Source organism: Seriola dumerili, unplaced genomic scaffold (genome assembly GCF_002260705.1).
Source record: "Seriola dumerili isolate Sdu_G_001 unplaced genomic scaffold, Sdu_1.0 BDQW01000149.1, whole genome shotgun sequence".
NCBI lineage: Eukaryota > Metazoa > Chordata > Actinopteri > Carangiformes > Carangidae > Seriola > Seriola dumerili.
This window is the reverse complement of record NW_019174404.1, coordinates 21,991,562-22,007,324: the sequence shown is the minus strand read 5'-3', so window position 1 is coordinate 22,007,324 and position 15,763 is coordinate 21,991,562. Positions and strand designations below refer to the sequence as shown.

General features: G+C 41.8%; 1 protein-coding gene across 1 annotated transcript; it reads left to right on the top strand.

Annotated features, from left to right (window-relative positions):
* Window positions 1–1,047: 1,047 nt before the first annotated feature.
* LOC111226138 (NLR family CARD domain-containing protein 3-like) lies at window positions 1,048–11,768 on the top strand. The gene is made up of 10 exons (XM_022751237.1): window positions 1,048–1,054; window positions 1,850–1,923; window positions 2,627–3,110; window positions 3,975–4,011; window positions 4,666–4,907; window positions 5,071–6,868; window positions 8,983–9,156; window positions 9,458–9,631; window positions 11,045–11,091; window positions 11,230–11,768. The coding sequence occupies exons 1-10, from the start codon at window positions 1,048–1,050 to the stop codon at window positions 11,766–11,768; spliced, it is 3,576 nt and encodes a 1,191-aa protein (XP_022606958.1).
* The last annotated feature ends 3,995 nt before the right edge of the window (window positions 11,769–15,763 follow it).

Sequence of the window (15,763 nt, the reverse complement as noted above, 5' to 3'; positions counted from 1 at the left end):
TTTTTTGGTTTTAAATGCAGCAGCAGAATTCCTCTGGAATTCAACAACTGCTTTTAAACACCAACTAACCAAAATGGGGTCAGCCCTATGTTCCCACAGCCCTATGTTCCCACAGCCCTATGTTCCCACATTTCTAAGAATTTTTTGAAAATTAGGCCCTATTTTCCCACAGTCTTATATGTTCCCATAGGCCCATGTCCACACTAACCCGGGTAACATTTATCCGGTTAGCCCTTCCGTCCACATTAGAACGGTGAATTCCGAAACTGAAAACGATGCTTTACAAAAACGATCGCTGAGGTGGATAAATGTGAAGACGCCGTGGAACGTGGATGCAAAGCGTTCTGAAAGGGTATAAAAGGGGAATATAGGGCTGTGGGAACATAGACACGCTCCCACTAAAATAACTGACAGAAGACTGTCTCCATTTCCCCTTTAATGAGGGTCCAAATACACTTTGATTTCCAGGAAATTATTCACTGTTGTAGCTGTTAAGGAGATAATCTTCTGAAATGTAATTACAGTCCATTACAGGAAGCTTTGTTGATACGGATCAGAAAGCCACATAATGGCCAATATTGATTATCTTTTTTTATAAAATAATGTTTTTAGAAGTGATATTTTAAATTTTAACTATTGCACTGTGTCGTAATCCGTGCATCAGGCAGAGCCATCCAAAATTGCCAAAGAATACGAGAATACGAACACGCTGGATTTTCTGCCTGCGGAAGGAGGCAGCAACCTGATTTTGCAGCTCCAGAAACAGGTGAATAGGGTTGCCTTTTTTCACATAAATGAGACACAGATGAATATTATCTCTTTTACATCCAAGCACACCCAGCTTCTGGAAAAGTTTCCCTAAAATAACGTTACATCCCATCGTGTATGTTTTTTTTTTCTCAGAAATATCTCAAATCAAAGATTATTTTAAAAAGAGTTTGCAAAGACGAGACTTGTGAGGACAGGTGAAAATGTGCAGAGTGCAGACATCATTAGTTCTAAAATGGGGGGAAAAAAGTTCATTTATTTTACTGATGAGATACGGTTATGTCAGGTGTGTCAGGACTGAAAGCAGGCCTAGTTCTCAGCCACAAGTGGAAGGTGTCGGTGGAGAGGCTCAGAGCGCGAGAGAGGAGTCAAGGCTTAGTACCACCCCCGCCAAAATTTTCATCCAGGAAAAACCCTGGCTTTGAGGTGAAATAACTTAAGTCTCAATTGTTGTGTGTGAAATAATTAGTGGTAGCTTGTTTCATGAAATCAATTTCTACAGGGACGCCGTAGACACAGAGACTGTGTCATAAAGTGGATCTCAGTCCTTCTGTGCGTCAGTAGATGTGAATGGTCGTCCATGCATCGTATGTTTGCTGGGCTGCTCTTCATCTCACTGCAACTTCATGTCGCCATGGACTGACAGGAGAAGTACAGCAGCTGATGGCAGCTTTCTGCACCTCACACTGCTGTCCGACTGCTTTCGACTGACACTGATATTTTTACAGGAGAAATGAGAGGAGGATTTCAGTTGATGTGCAGATGAATGATTTGTGTTTCACACACCAAACTCTGCTAGACCTAGAGCTGGACCTGGACCCAACTAACATTAGCTGTGTTAACATTAACAGTATTTAATATGTTAGTGCTCAGACATGTAGTTCAAACCTGATTGTTGAAATTATTTCTGCAGCTTTACAGGTTGTTAACTGTATGATTACGTCTTCCAAACTTAGTTGTTATTGATATTTGCTGTGTGCATCTTTTCTTGTTGATAGCTATTAGTTTCTCCAGCAGCCTCTGCAGTTGGAGACTAAAAAGTGAATTTCCCTCTCTGGTGGTTTTCTTTTTTGTCTGCCAGGATGTATAGAAGACCAGCCTTTGCTGAACCTGAGCCTGGACCTGAACCTGGACCCAGCTGCGTGTCCTTCAAGAGTGACAAGTCAAAACAGCATTACATACATTTTAAAGAACAACAACCCTCTACTGCAAAGAGGTAAGCTGTTACTCACACTAATGGTATTACCATTAACAGTATTTAATGTGTTACTTCTCAGTCATGTAGTTTAAACGTCATTGTGGATATTTTATCAGCAGTTACACATTGTGTAATTGTCTGATTGCATCTTTTAAACTATGATAGCTTTTAGTTTCTCCAGCAGCCTCTGAAGTTGGAGACTAAAAAGTGAATTTCCCTCTCTGGTGGACCTGAACCTGAACCCAGCTCTGTGTCCTTAAAGAGTGACGGGTCAAAACATAAGTTAATTTATTTATTTCAAAAACGTAAAAAACCTTTGCTAAGAGGTATGCTGTTACTAACATTATACATTACTGATTCATGTTTAAATAGCTGTTTATCCAGGGAGCGTTTTTACCTCCACTGAGGAGGTTATGTTTTCACCTGTGTCTGTTTGTTTGTTGGTCTGTAGGATTACATAAAAAGTAATGAACTGATTGATTTGCACCAAACATGGTGGAGGGATGGTTCATGGGCCAGGGATGAACCTATGAAATTTTGTTGTGGACCCATCCAGTTAAAGGAGCAAATCCAGTAATTTTTTAAATCACTTTCCTTAACATTGCTAGATACAAACAAACCAGCAAATAAACCATATAGAAAGGCACTTGCAGAGTGCAGACCTACACCAAGGCCCAATGTCCTAATGCGGGGAAGGAGTCTGAACTAGTGTGGGAGGTGGAGTGCTACCAACTAGATGTAGTTGGGCTCCCCTCTACGCATAACAGGGGATCTGGAACCAAACTCCAGGAGAAGGGCTGGACTCTCTCCTTTTCCGGAGTTGCCCAGGGTTACAGGCATCGGACAGGTGTGGGGAACCTCACAAGCCCCCAGTTGAGCACCACTGTGTTGGAGTTCTCCCCGGGGAATGAGAGGGTCACCTGGGTGCAACTGCGGGTTGCTCTGACTATTGTGTGTGCTTATGCACCAAACATCAGCTCAGAGTATCGGGCCTTCTTAGAGTCTCTCGGTGGTGTCCTGGAAAGGGTCCTGCCTGGGGACTCTATAGTTCTGCTGGGGTACTTCAACACTCATGTGGGCAACAATGGAGAAACCTGGAGGGGCATGAATGGGAGGATCGACCTCCCTAATCTGAACCTGAGTGGTGATTTGTTATTAGACTTCTGTGCTAGTCATAGTCTGGCCATAATGAACACCATGTACATTGACTTTTTTTTCCCATTTTAGAAGAACTAATGATGTCTGCACTCTGCACTGTTTCACCTGTCCTCGCGATTCTCCTCCTCGTGAACTTTCTCTTTAAAATAATCTGTGATTTGAGATATTTCTGAAAAAAAAAAACATACAGGATGGGATGTAACGTTAATTTAGGGAAAACTTTTCAAGAAGCTGGGTGTACTTGGATGTAAAAGACAAAATATTAATCTGTAGGGTTGCCACCTTTTATGTGAAAAAGGGTGGCAACTGGTTTGATTTTACTTGACATTACATTATTCACAGCACTTTGAGGACATAACATGAATGAAAATATGGGACAAATAGCATCCCATATTGATTCAAATCCAGTGAGTACCGAGAAAACAAGTACTAGAATTTTTTCGGAAGGCGGAGCTGTCCTGTATTGATACAGGATGCAGCATTTTATTTTCAAATATATGATGATATACGGGATGGGTACATGCAACCCTATTCAGCTGAGCCACAAAATCAGGTTGCCGCCTCCTCCACAGGCAGAAAATCCAGCGCGTTCGTATTCTTCTTCTTTGGTAATTTCCGATGGCTCTGCCTGATGCACGGATTTCGATACAGCGCCACTACATTGCCGTGGTGGTGTACAGCTGCAATTGCAGTTACAAACATCAAATCCACCGAGTACCAAGAAAGCAAGTATTAGAACTTTGTCGGGAGGTAGAGGCGGCACGGAATGTGACAGAGGCGGCCACCTCACAATTCTCTATGCAGGAAAAACCCTGAAATCGGGATGCCTTCTGGGTGCCTTCCTTTGAAGGTTCTCCGTGCATGTCCAACTGGGAGAAGACCTCGGGGTAGACCCAGAACTGGAGGGATTACATATCCCATCTGCCTGGGAACTCCTCTGGATTCCCTAGGAGGATTTGGAAAGCATTGTGGGAGAGAGGGGTGTCTGGAATGCACTTCACCTTCACTGTCACCTGACCCTGGATAAGCAGAAGAAAATGGATGGATGGATGAATGGATGCTCTGGCAGAACAACAGTTGTGGTGGTACTTTGTAAGTATCTATGCCCAAGCTCTAAAAGCTTTGTGACAGGATGTTGGATCAACTAATCATCGTGCTGACATGCAGGTCAACAATTTAAGCTGTTAAGTATTAGGAGGTGTGTATGCCAGCTCTTCTGTGAGACCATTCAGTATACAGTTTTCTATAACACCCTTCTCTGCATGAGTTCACATTTGTGCAGGAGCATAGTTCCAACTTAATTCTCCATGAGTCCTCCACAGATTTAACCAGAAGAAATCAAAGGTTGCCAGTGGTCAGCAGCATCAAACACACCTGGACTCTATATTTGTGGTTTGTACATATACAACAACTACTTTTACATCTGTTGTGTTCACAATAATCTCTATGCTGCAGGTTTTAGACCAGTAGGTTGTCAGTCTGTCCAACATAGATCTAATGTTTGACTCCATGGTTTTAGTTTGATTGTGTCATTCATATAGTTTTCTGTTCCACCTGCTGGAGGAGAGCATTGGCACTTTTGTGAAGAATGAGCTGAAGAAGATCCAGAAAGTTGTAGGTCCAGATTACCCAGAATGCTTAGAGAGTCAGAGGGAGGATGAAGAGGTGTTGAACAGTGAGGATGAGGAGCAGAAGAGGAGCAGCAGAGAGGCATTTCTGAAGATCACACTGGACTTCCTGAGGGGAATGAAGCAGGAGGAGCTGGCTGACTGTCTGCAGAGCAGTAAGAGGATTTCTCTAAAGGTTTAACATGATGGAGAAATTAGACTTTTACTAACATCTCAACATGAGGAGGGAAATATGTTCATATATGCATTCTTTAGGGGAATTAAATGATCATATTTTCTTTATCATTCAGTCAGATATTTTCTTATGTTTTCATTCAGGACATATTGCTGCAGTTTGTCAACATAAACTCAAATCTAAGCTGAAGAAGAAGTTCCAGTGTGTGTTTGAGGGGATTTCTAAAGCAGGAAACCCAACCCTTCTGAATCAGATCTACACAGAGCTCTACATCACAGAGGGAGGGACTGGAGAGGTCAATGATGAACATGAGGTCAGACAGATTGAAACAGCATCCAGGAAACCAGTCAGACCAGAAACAACCATCAGACAAGAAGACATCTTTAAATCCTCACCTGGAAGAGATGAACCAATCAGAACAGTGATGACAAAGGGAGTGGCTGGCATTGGGAAAACAGTCTTAACACAGAAGTTCACTCTGGACTGGGCTGAAGACAAAGCCAACCAGGACATACAGTTCACATTTCCATTCACCTTCAGAGAGCTGAATGTGCTGAAAGAGAAAAAGTTCAGCTTGGTGGAACTTGTTCATCACTTCTTTACTGAAACCAAAGAAGCAGGAATCTGCAGGTTTGATCAGTTCCAGGTTGTGTTCATCTTTGACGGTCTGGATGAGTGTCGACCTCCTCTGGACTTCCACAACACTGAGATCCTGACTGATGTTACAGAGTCCACCTCAGTGGACGTGCTGCTGACAAACCTCATCAGGGGGAAACTGCTTCCCTCTGCTCGCCTCTGGATAACCACACGACCTGCAGCAGCCAATCAGATCCCTCCTGAGTGTGTTGACATGGTGACAGAGGTCAGGGGGTTCACTAACCCACAGAAGGAGGAATACTTCAGGAAGAGGTTCAGAGATGAGGAGCCAGCCAGCACGATCATCTCCCACATCAAAACATCACGAAGCCTCCACATCATGTGCCACATCCCAGTCTTCTGCTGGATCACTGCTACAGTTCTGGAGGAGGTGTTGAAAACCAGACAGGGAGGAGAGCTGCCCAAGACCCTAACTCAGATGTACATCCACTTCCTGGTGGTTCAGTCCAAATTGAAGAATGTCAAGTATGACAGAAGATCTGAGACAGATCCACACTGGAGTCCAGAGACCAGGAAGATGATTAAGTCTCTGGGAAAACTGGCTTTTGAGCAGCTGCAAAACGGAAACCTGATCTTCTATGAATCAGACCTGACAGAGTGTGGCATCAATATCAGAGCAGCCTCAGTGTACTCAGGAGTGTTCACACAGATCTTTAAAGAGGAGAGAGGGCTGTACCAGGACAAGGTGTTCTGCTTCGTCCACCTGAGTGTTCAGGAGTTTCTGGCTGCTCTTCATGTCCATCTGACCTTTATCAACTCTGGACTCAATCTGCTGACAGAAAAGAAATCAACCCCCCAGAGTAAGAAACAAGTAAGAAACAAATCCAAATTATTCTACCACAGTGCTGTGAACAAGGCCTTACAGAGTCCCAATGGACACCTGGACTTGTTCCTCCGCTTCCTCCTGGGTCTTTCACTCCAGACCAATCAGACTCTCTTGCAAGGCCTGCTGAAACAGACAGGAAGTGACTCAAAAAACAGTCCAGAAACAGTCCAGTATATCAAGAAGAAGATTGAAGAGACTCCCTCTGCAGAGAGAAGCATCAACCTGTTCCACTGTCTGAATGAGCTGAATGATCGTTCTCTAGTGAAGGAAATCCAAGAGTACCTGAGATCAGGAAGTCTCTCCACAGACAAACTCTCTCCAGCTCAATGGTCAGCTCTGGTCTTCATCTTACTGTCATCAGAAAAAGATCTGGACCTGTTTGACCTCAAGAAATACTCTGCTTCAGAGGAGGCTCTTCTGAGGCTGCTGCCAGTGGCCAAAGCCTCTCACAAAGCTCTGTAAGTGTATAGATAGTTGGATTTATTCATCATTTTATAAAGACACTTCTATCTTTTCAACAGGAGAGAAAATAAATCCCTTTCTTCTTCAATTCCTTATCATCATCCCTTCAGACTTAGTGGCTGTAGCCTCTCAGAGAGAAGCTGTGAAGCTTTGTCCTCAGTTCTCATCTGCCACTCCTCTAGTCTGAGAGAGGTGGACCTGAGTAACAACAACCTGCAGGATTCAGGAGTGAAGCTGCTGTCTGCTGGACTGGAGAGTCCACACTGTACACTGGAAACTCTCAGGTCAGTTCAAGTTATATATTGTTTTAAATGACTGGAGATATTTGTTAAGTCCAACAATGTTGACATTAGAGAGGCCCACAAACTCTAGAAATAAAGATATAGAAATTAATTTATGCTTTTGTCATGATGTGGTTTAGATGATTTCATGTCAGTGTTAATGATGTCAACAAAAATGAAGACAAATAAGACTAAGTTGAACCGAGTAAATGTCTGGACTGTCAAATCCTAATTTTATAACCATTTCTTAACATGGTATTGTCAGTGTTGTCTCATTCCCGGATGCTGGCATTTCTGTTGTTTACATGCTATTCAGATCTGCTAGTTAGCGATGACTTCTCTTCCTTCCTCCCACTCTTCTGCTCTTTCTCCTTGGTGTGTCTTATGTTGAGCTATTCCTCTGCCTCCTGTGGTAATAATGATACATATAATCAAAGTAGTTTATTTTCCGTAATGGAGGCGAGTCTCAGTGTATTGGAAGCCCGCCTCTGCTACCCTGCAGTTCCGGGCAGCCAGGAAACAAGAGCGGCTCAGTAGACTGCCTGCAACAAGAGGTGTAGCCCATATGCAGATTTATACCGAGTCTGTCTAAAAAAAAGTCTATAAATATAGAGACAATGCATTAAGTTGGCAATACTGCAGCTGTAAACAGCCCCCAATAGAACCTGTTTGACCCAGAAACTCCAATTCAGTGACCTGAGTCAGTCAGTCAGTCAGGGACATTCCAGACTATAAGGCTGGCCCCACTGTTGCGGTCCAGCCAAAGATATTCATCGACAACTATCGTTGATTATCTTATTTTGGCATATGATCTGCTTTTCAGATCAATCGTACAGATTGCTTAATTTAAAGGTTCTAGATTTAGATACTAAATTGAAAGTTAAATTGCTGCTAACAGTTCCATTGTTGACTATTAACCAGCTAGTCCACTAAATGCAGCTGGCAACGGCAGTCCTTATGCTGTGTGTTCTCTACCAGAGCAGAACTAGAACTCCTGTAACCAGCTGCAGTCCAAGAGGATTCTACCCAAAAAACCCATTAGGAAACTAAAACTAAAATGAAATAATAGGTAATGAGAACTATGACAAAATCTAACTATAAATTCAGGAATCTCTGTCAGTCTGTCTCTATAGAGAGCACAGGTAGCTTGGTCATTGCTAATGCTAATGCTAGGTGAGCAGCAATGACAGAGAGAGTGGTTCAGAGTTTATAATGACATGGATTTACTGGATTTGCTGAGGAGAGTTAGTCTGTTGTATCACTGCAAATCAAAGTCACGTTGCTACTGTGAGTCAACAAGTAAACAGCTCTAACCATGATAACTGTACACAGCAAAGTTGCAGACAGTTCTAATCATGTTGACTATACATAACAAAGATGAAAACAGCTGGAGCCTCAAAATGCTCACGCCTAAAGATGCATGACTAAAATTAGACTAAAGCTTCTTGTGGAGAAGAGCGGAGGTGGGAATCAAACCACCAACTTTGTGATTAATGGACAAACCACCTGCTGAGACAAAAAAGTATTTACAGCTAATGAACATTTTTAAAAACTAAATTAAAATCAGGTGTCAAAATTATCACAGTTACATGTCTGTTTATTACAAAGTCTGACATATTTAACTGTCATGTTTCCATCTTGTTTCGAATAAAACAGAAAGGATTTTAATCAGTGACAATAAGAGATTATCACCAGATGTAATATCTGACACAAACAGAACAAATTTTGAAAAAACAGGTCTGTTTGCTGTGAGCTGCAGGGCAAACTGAGATTTTTGTTTGTTTTAACACAAATGTTATTTGTCCTGTTGTTTCTTAATTATTCTTCAGACTGAGTGACTGTAACCTCTCAGAGAGAAAGTGTGAAGCTCTGTCCTCAGTTCTCAGCTCCCAGTCCTCTAGTCTGAGAGAGATAGACCTGAGTAACAACAACCTGCATGATTCAGGAGTCAACCTGCTGTCCGTTGGACTGGAGAGTCCAAACTGTACACTGGAAACTCTCAGGTCAGAATTGATCAACCTGCTTAACTGATGACTTTTTAAATTCTGATTTATATAAGTGGAAGAACAGCTAACCTGTGAAGGATTGTGTAAAGGATGCTCATGGATCCAGGAACATCCATGAAATACATATAGTTTTGAAAATTCTTCAGGCAAATGTTGCTATTAATAAATTAAACTAAACTACACTGTACCTTGACCAAATGGACTGCATCCAGAAAAAAAGACAAAAATCAAAGAAAAAGAAAAACATAGCACCAAGTGGTAACAGAGGGTTTGTGTGTGTTGTTTTGTGTGTCTGTAGTCTTTCAGGCTGTCTGATCACAAAGGAAGGCTGTGCTTCTCTAGCTTCAGCTCTGAGCTCCAACCCCTCCCATCTGAGAGAGCTGGACCTGAGCTTCAATCATCCAGGAGGCTCAGGACTGAAGCTTCTGTCCGCTGGACTGGACGATCCAGACTGGAGACTGGACACTCTCAGGTATGGAGATCCCTGCTGCAGCCACAGACAATGTCTGATAGAGGACAACGAGCTGGAAATTTTTCTGTGCAGCCAGAGTACAATTATACAATGACAATTAGGGGGTTCATTTGTTCTCTTCCATTTGAATGGACTGAGGCCCAACATTCCCCCATTTGGTCTTAGGATTTCCCTCAGTCCTTTAGTTCAGTCAGTTCATTCAATTTGTAACATTGGGGTATTTGTTAACACTATCTATCTTGCCTAAGCAAGAACGGTCATGAAAATACACATTGCAACATCAAAAACAGTATAATATGGGGCGTCGCGTAGCGCAGTGGGTTACACAGGCGCCCCATATATAGAGGCTACAGTCCTCGCTGCAGCTGGCCCCCGGTTCCACTCCCGCATCAGACAGCCCTTTCCTGCATGTCATTCCCCCTCTCTCTGCCTCCCCATTTCCTGTCTCTCTACTGTCCTGTCCATTAAAGACACAAAAAGCCCAAAAAATTCTTTAAAAAAAAAAACTGTATAATATAAGATAATTAACCCGTGTTTCTCAGTTACTTATGGGGTTTCAATAAATATATGTAAACAAAAATGAACTGAGGCAGTGTGCTTTATATTGAATTTCGTTAAATTTTTAATATATATTACTGATTGGATATGAAGCGTATATTTTATTACAATCAATGTCAATTCATCTGTTTGTTCTGACTTGAGTTTAGATTAATTAACAGGAGTGTTGTAGTGTAACCTGTGCCGAGATGAGCTGCTGATATTAGGAAGAATGCTGCTGTTCCAATTGCAAAATAGTCCGCCCGTCCTCAGGAGTCTGGACTTGTGAGTTGAAGTTGTGAAGTTGGAACTGCCAAGTACAGGAGTCTGAACTTGGCGTACTCTGTATTGAGAAACGGCTAGTGTGTTTCTTTGTTTAAAGCCACTTTATGTATGCTAAAGAGTGCCAGGTGAAAAAGGGGGATTAGCTGCATTCATGATTTAATACTGGGAGCATAGGCTTGTCTAGCTGTGCGGCTTCTGTGTCTCTGAGGTGGTGGCTGGTTACTCCTTTGTCCTCCTTATAGAGTTAGCTGCAAATTCAGCTGGCAGGTTTTGTGTCGTAGCCACTGGTAATAATTTTAACTTGTTCACTCTTGATAAACTTTAAGCAGGCACTCACAGTCTGCCATTGAGAAAGAGTTTCAGTATTTTAAATCACTAAATCAAAAAAACAAAGAAGTCTGAAAAATTGTTAATCTAGCGTCAAAGCCACTAAAATGACAACACTGGAAGGACCTTTTATTATTTATTAAGTCATTGCTTTATCTGTTTATTTATTTATTTATGCATGCCTACATCATTTTTGCTCTCCATAATGTCCATGTCTGCATGCTGAAAGAGAACGTGCTGGTCTGACCCCCCTCCTCCTTTCAGGTTGGAGCCTGGTGGAGTCCGATGGTTGAGACCAGGTCTGAGGAAGTGTAAGTGTGTTTTTAATTTGATTCATGAAAACAAAACAAAGCAAAACCTGTTCAAATCACTGATGTCATGAGCCACCCTCAAACTGTCAATAAATCAACACATTAATAACTGCAGCTGTGTCTTGTTTTCTCCGTTAGATTCCTGTGAACTCGCATTCAACACAAACACAGTGAACAAAAACCTGAAGCTGTCTGACGACAACAGCAAGGTGACATTTGTGGAGGAGGAACAGTCGTATCCTGATCATCCAGACAGATTTGACCAGTGTCCTCAGCTGTTGTGTAGAAATGTTCTGATTGGTCGCTGTTACTGGGAGGTCGAGTGGCGAGGAGTGGTTCATGTATCAGTGAGTTACAGAGGAATCAGAAGGAGAGGAGACGGTGAAGACTGTGAATTTGGAAGGAATGATCAGTCCTGGAGTCTGTTCTGCTCTGATGGTCGTCACTATGTCTGTCACAATAAGAAACTGACAAATTTACCCTCCTCCTCCTCCTCCTCCTCTGTCTCTGACAGAGTAGCAGTGTATGTGGACTGTCCCGCTGGCACTCTGTCCTTCTACAGAGTCTCCTCTGACTCACTGATCCACCTCCACACCTACAACACCACATTCACTGAACCTCTGTATCCTGGGTTTGGGTTCTGGTCTGGTTCCTCAGTGTGTCTGTGTTCAGAGTAGAGAGGAGTCTCTTCCTGTTAGAGAAACTTTGTCACTGTTGAACAGATAGTTCAGTCTGTACATGTCTGTCTCTTTCACTGACACACACATTTTCAGATTCATGTATTGAATCAGTTTATTTATCAGACACTGAATGATTCCTGTTAAACGTCTTGCTCTTCCTTCCAGTCTTTTAAAGATGGAAGCTACGACTATTACAGAATAAAAATATTGTTGACTTTTGGTTTAAGACTCTTGTAATAGAGTGGTGTTGTCACCACCTTGTGGCTTTAATATGTAAAAGGCAGTAGTGATTGTTACTTAATCGATGGCCAACAAATAACCAAGCCTGTGTATGTTTGCCTTGCTGTGACCTGACGTCTCCAAGTAGAGATGTGTGTTGATGAGTGCCAACCAGTACATTACAACACTGGTTGTTATTTGCTTGTCTTTTCACAATAAAAGCATTGAGCATTGTGAATATCAGTGTTTTGTCTTTCTCTGAATCTTAGATCTATTGAACTGATTCACTTTAAACAAAAATGCTGTCACAGTTTGTATGAAAGATCTGAGAAAATAAAAATGACCCTGAGGCTCTCAGTGATGAAATTTTCTGTCCAGAGGAGAAATGGGGTTTAAAGTGTCTTTGTCCAAGAGACTCGCGTTGGCCAATGACCTTCTGGACGCTTTGAGGTTCATCAGATTTAGATTTAGATCTTGCAGATACATTTTACAGGGAAAACCATGGTTGTTAGACTGCATGTTTTTCAAGTTATAACCTTGTGACATTTTTGACAGTGCATCTTCCAGTTTTTGGCTAGAGTGCAAGGACTGATCATATTTCCACCACTGGTCAGCTGAGTGCGTTGTCACTGAGTTGGAGTTTCTGGCATAAACAGGATCTATCAGCGGGGGGGGGGGGGGGAAATGAACTCAGCTTATTGTCTCTAGATTGAGAGACTATTTTCAAACAGACTGGGTATAAACCTGGTTCATGACTGGACTGTATGGATGGAGGGCTACACCGCTCTGGTTTCCCAGCTCCTCAGGAGCTGCAGGGAAGCAAAGGAGCACTTCCAATACACTGAGCTTCACCTCCATTACTATTATTACTAAATGACGCAGAGGAATAACTAAACATAAGACTCCCCGAGCGGAGAGAGCAGGAGAGAGGGAGGGAGAGAGAGAAGTCATCGGTAATCAGGCTTCGTACTAACTGCTCTGACCAACTCTACATATCAAACAGAGGGAGTCAGACATAAAGACCTGCCTCTAATGAAAGTCTGTTATGTTCTGGAGTTGAGGTAAATAAAGACTAAACTATTGTGGATCCCAGTGTGAGAGACAAAGCTAGAAATAAAAGCAAATTCTTCACCCCGGTAGCTCAGCTGGTAAAGTGTCTATGCCTCAAGGTTTAGTCCTTGCCACGGCAGCCCTTTGCTGTGTGTCACCCTCTCTCTCTCTCTCTCTCTCTCTCTCTCTCTCTCTCTCTCTCTCTCTCTATGACTGAAATAAAAACTGAACTGAAAACTCATTGAAACTGAAAGAAGAAGAAAGATAGTCAGAAGCTCCCTAGCTGTTGCAACATACTCTAGTCTCTCTTTTATGTTGATTTCTTTGCTACTCTTTACTTTTTTCAATTGGTAACTGTATTTTTTCCAACTTTCCTGCATAGGAGCTAACGGCTGGATGCTGCCACTCCCACATATATGTATTTATAGGTGAGCAGTCACCAGGTGGCAGCCATCACTCCCCACATCCCAACAACCAGGAAATTGTTCTGGAGGTCTAGAGGCCATTACAGATGAAAGTTCACACTCTGCTTCTTTTGCTCCATTCAACAAGCTGTAGTGTTTGATGAATTCTGATAGTGATACTCATACTATCTTGTGGTTGTATTTATAGGGTTTTCTTAGGGTATGGCAGTTTCAGTTGCCCAGTGTTCCACAGTCAGTTTTTGTTGTAGTCTATAATTGTGAATAAAATCCCTTATTTTTGCTGCATCTCTTTCCTGTAGATCTTTTTGTTATTATAATCTTCTTTTATTTATTGTTATTCCCTGTATGCCTGCTCTTACAGGAAATGTAACAGGTGGGAAATTGATGTTGTCTCACCTTTGTTGACCTGAAGCTCAGATCCTAATCTAAGATAACACTGAGACTGTAACCTCAGGTTGTTGAACAACACTTCTCTTTTTGCTTTGGAGCAAAAGTTCTTTCCTTATTTAACTTTAAGAAATTATTGTTCATCCATTTATTTATTGCTAGAAGACAGGAGGAGTTTACAACTGCAGCATCATTTGAGTCAGCAGAGATGTACGGTTGTGTTAACTTGAATGAGTGCTTCATATCCACTGATGCCAGAACAGGTCAGCTTTGGAACTGGTTGGTAAACCTGGAGTTTACAGCTGTAGATCATTGAGCTGTTGGTGGTTGTCAGATGTGTGAGATACATAAATTAAATTCAACATACATTCACTATAACCTCCTTTATTGACTGAGAACTGATCCAACAGCCAAACATGATACAGTACATCATCCAGGAAGAAATACAGCGGGTTTTGGGATATAAAGATGCTGTGAATTTAGCTGTGTAATTACACATCCTGCCATCACTCTAATGGGAATATGTTTTTTTATTATTATTATCAAGATTTGTATTACTTTTAATTTAACAATTACGGTATTAGATTATTATTTTGTTATTTTATAATCACTGTATTATGATATGGACATGTTTTTGGCACAAATGGGATCGGATCTCTCTCTCTCTCTCTCTCTCTCTCTCTCTCTCTCTCTCTCTCTCGCTCGCTCGCTCGCTCGCTCGCTCGAGCTCTCTCTCTGGGCGTGTCCTCACTGAAGTTTCACTTGGAGCAAAGACTGCAGCAGTTAATTTCCTCCTCTGAAGGTAATGTGAACAGTTTTTAATGTTTTACTCGTTAACACCTGTCGTTACCTGAGTTATCTCACCGTTACGTTATTGTTGTGTTGTTGTTGTTGTTGTTGTTGTTGTTGTTGTTGTTGTTGTTGTCGTTGTTGTTGTTGTTGTTGTTGTTGTATTATGATAGTGTGATCATACGTTATAGTTATTGAGTCACACTTGTTATCGAAGAGCGGGGAGGACGATCATCATGTTTGTGTGATATAAGTATGTATATATATATATAAATGAGGGTAGAAGCAGAGTTAGTTGACGGTCAGTAGTTGAACATAGAGTCGTTGTTACCGTGTAGCTCCACTTGCTGATGACTGGAGGCAGCTTTCTCCGCCTTAATCAGCCTGTGGTGAGGCGGAGATGAGCCACTGTTCTCCCGCTGTCTGACTCACTGGATGCGGTCAGAGCTCGGCCGCACAACCGCTGGACTTTCTCTGGGGTGAGTGGTCTGTCATTAGAGTTACACGACAGGACTGATGTGGACTCAGTGTGGCGGGCTGAGGAGGGTGATAGATAGGGTGATATACAATGAAAAACAATGAAAAAGAGCTGTGTCATTCCTGTTTCTCCTCCAACAGCTGTCAGTATAAATGTTTAATTCAATGTGATCAATAGGTAAATGAAGCTATTGTAAAGGCTTTACTGAGACTGTCGGTCACTTATTGTAAAGGTTTCTTTGTTCATCCACTCCTGCGGTGTAAAGTAACTAAGTACATTTATTCCACTACTGTAGTTGAGTTGTTTACAGTATTGATTAAGATTACTTCAGTACTTGGGTATTTCGACCTCTCCTTCTTTATACTTCACTATATTTCAGAAACACCAGGGCTACAGATTTGAAATAAAAACCTAATGATCACTTTATAAAATATGATACAGGAATACAGATGAAACTACCTACAAATACAAAACAGTTCAAAGCAGCTCCTCCCTGACAGGTTCTACTGACATGTTGATGCAGGATATATTGATATAATGATGACAGAGTCCATTCTGCTTGATGAGTACTTTTACTTTTGATACTTTATAAGTGTATTTGTACTGATAAAACTTAGAAAGTGGAATTAGAAAGTAGGATTTTT

What these genes read in the sequence shown, in the direction of transcription:
- LOC111226138 (XM_022751237.1), top strand. An exon ending in TGTACACTGGAAACTCTCAG is followed by an intron (nt 9,157 to 9,457) that starts GTCAGAATTGAT and finishes GTGTGTCTGTAG; the next exon opens with TCTTTCAGGCTGTCTGATCA. An exon ending in GAGACCAGGTCTGAGGAAGT is followed by an intron (nt 11,092 to 11,229) that starts GTAAGTGTGTTT and finishes TTTCTCCGTTAG; the next exon opens with ATTCCTGTGAACTCGCATTC.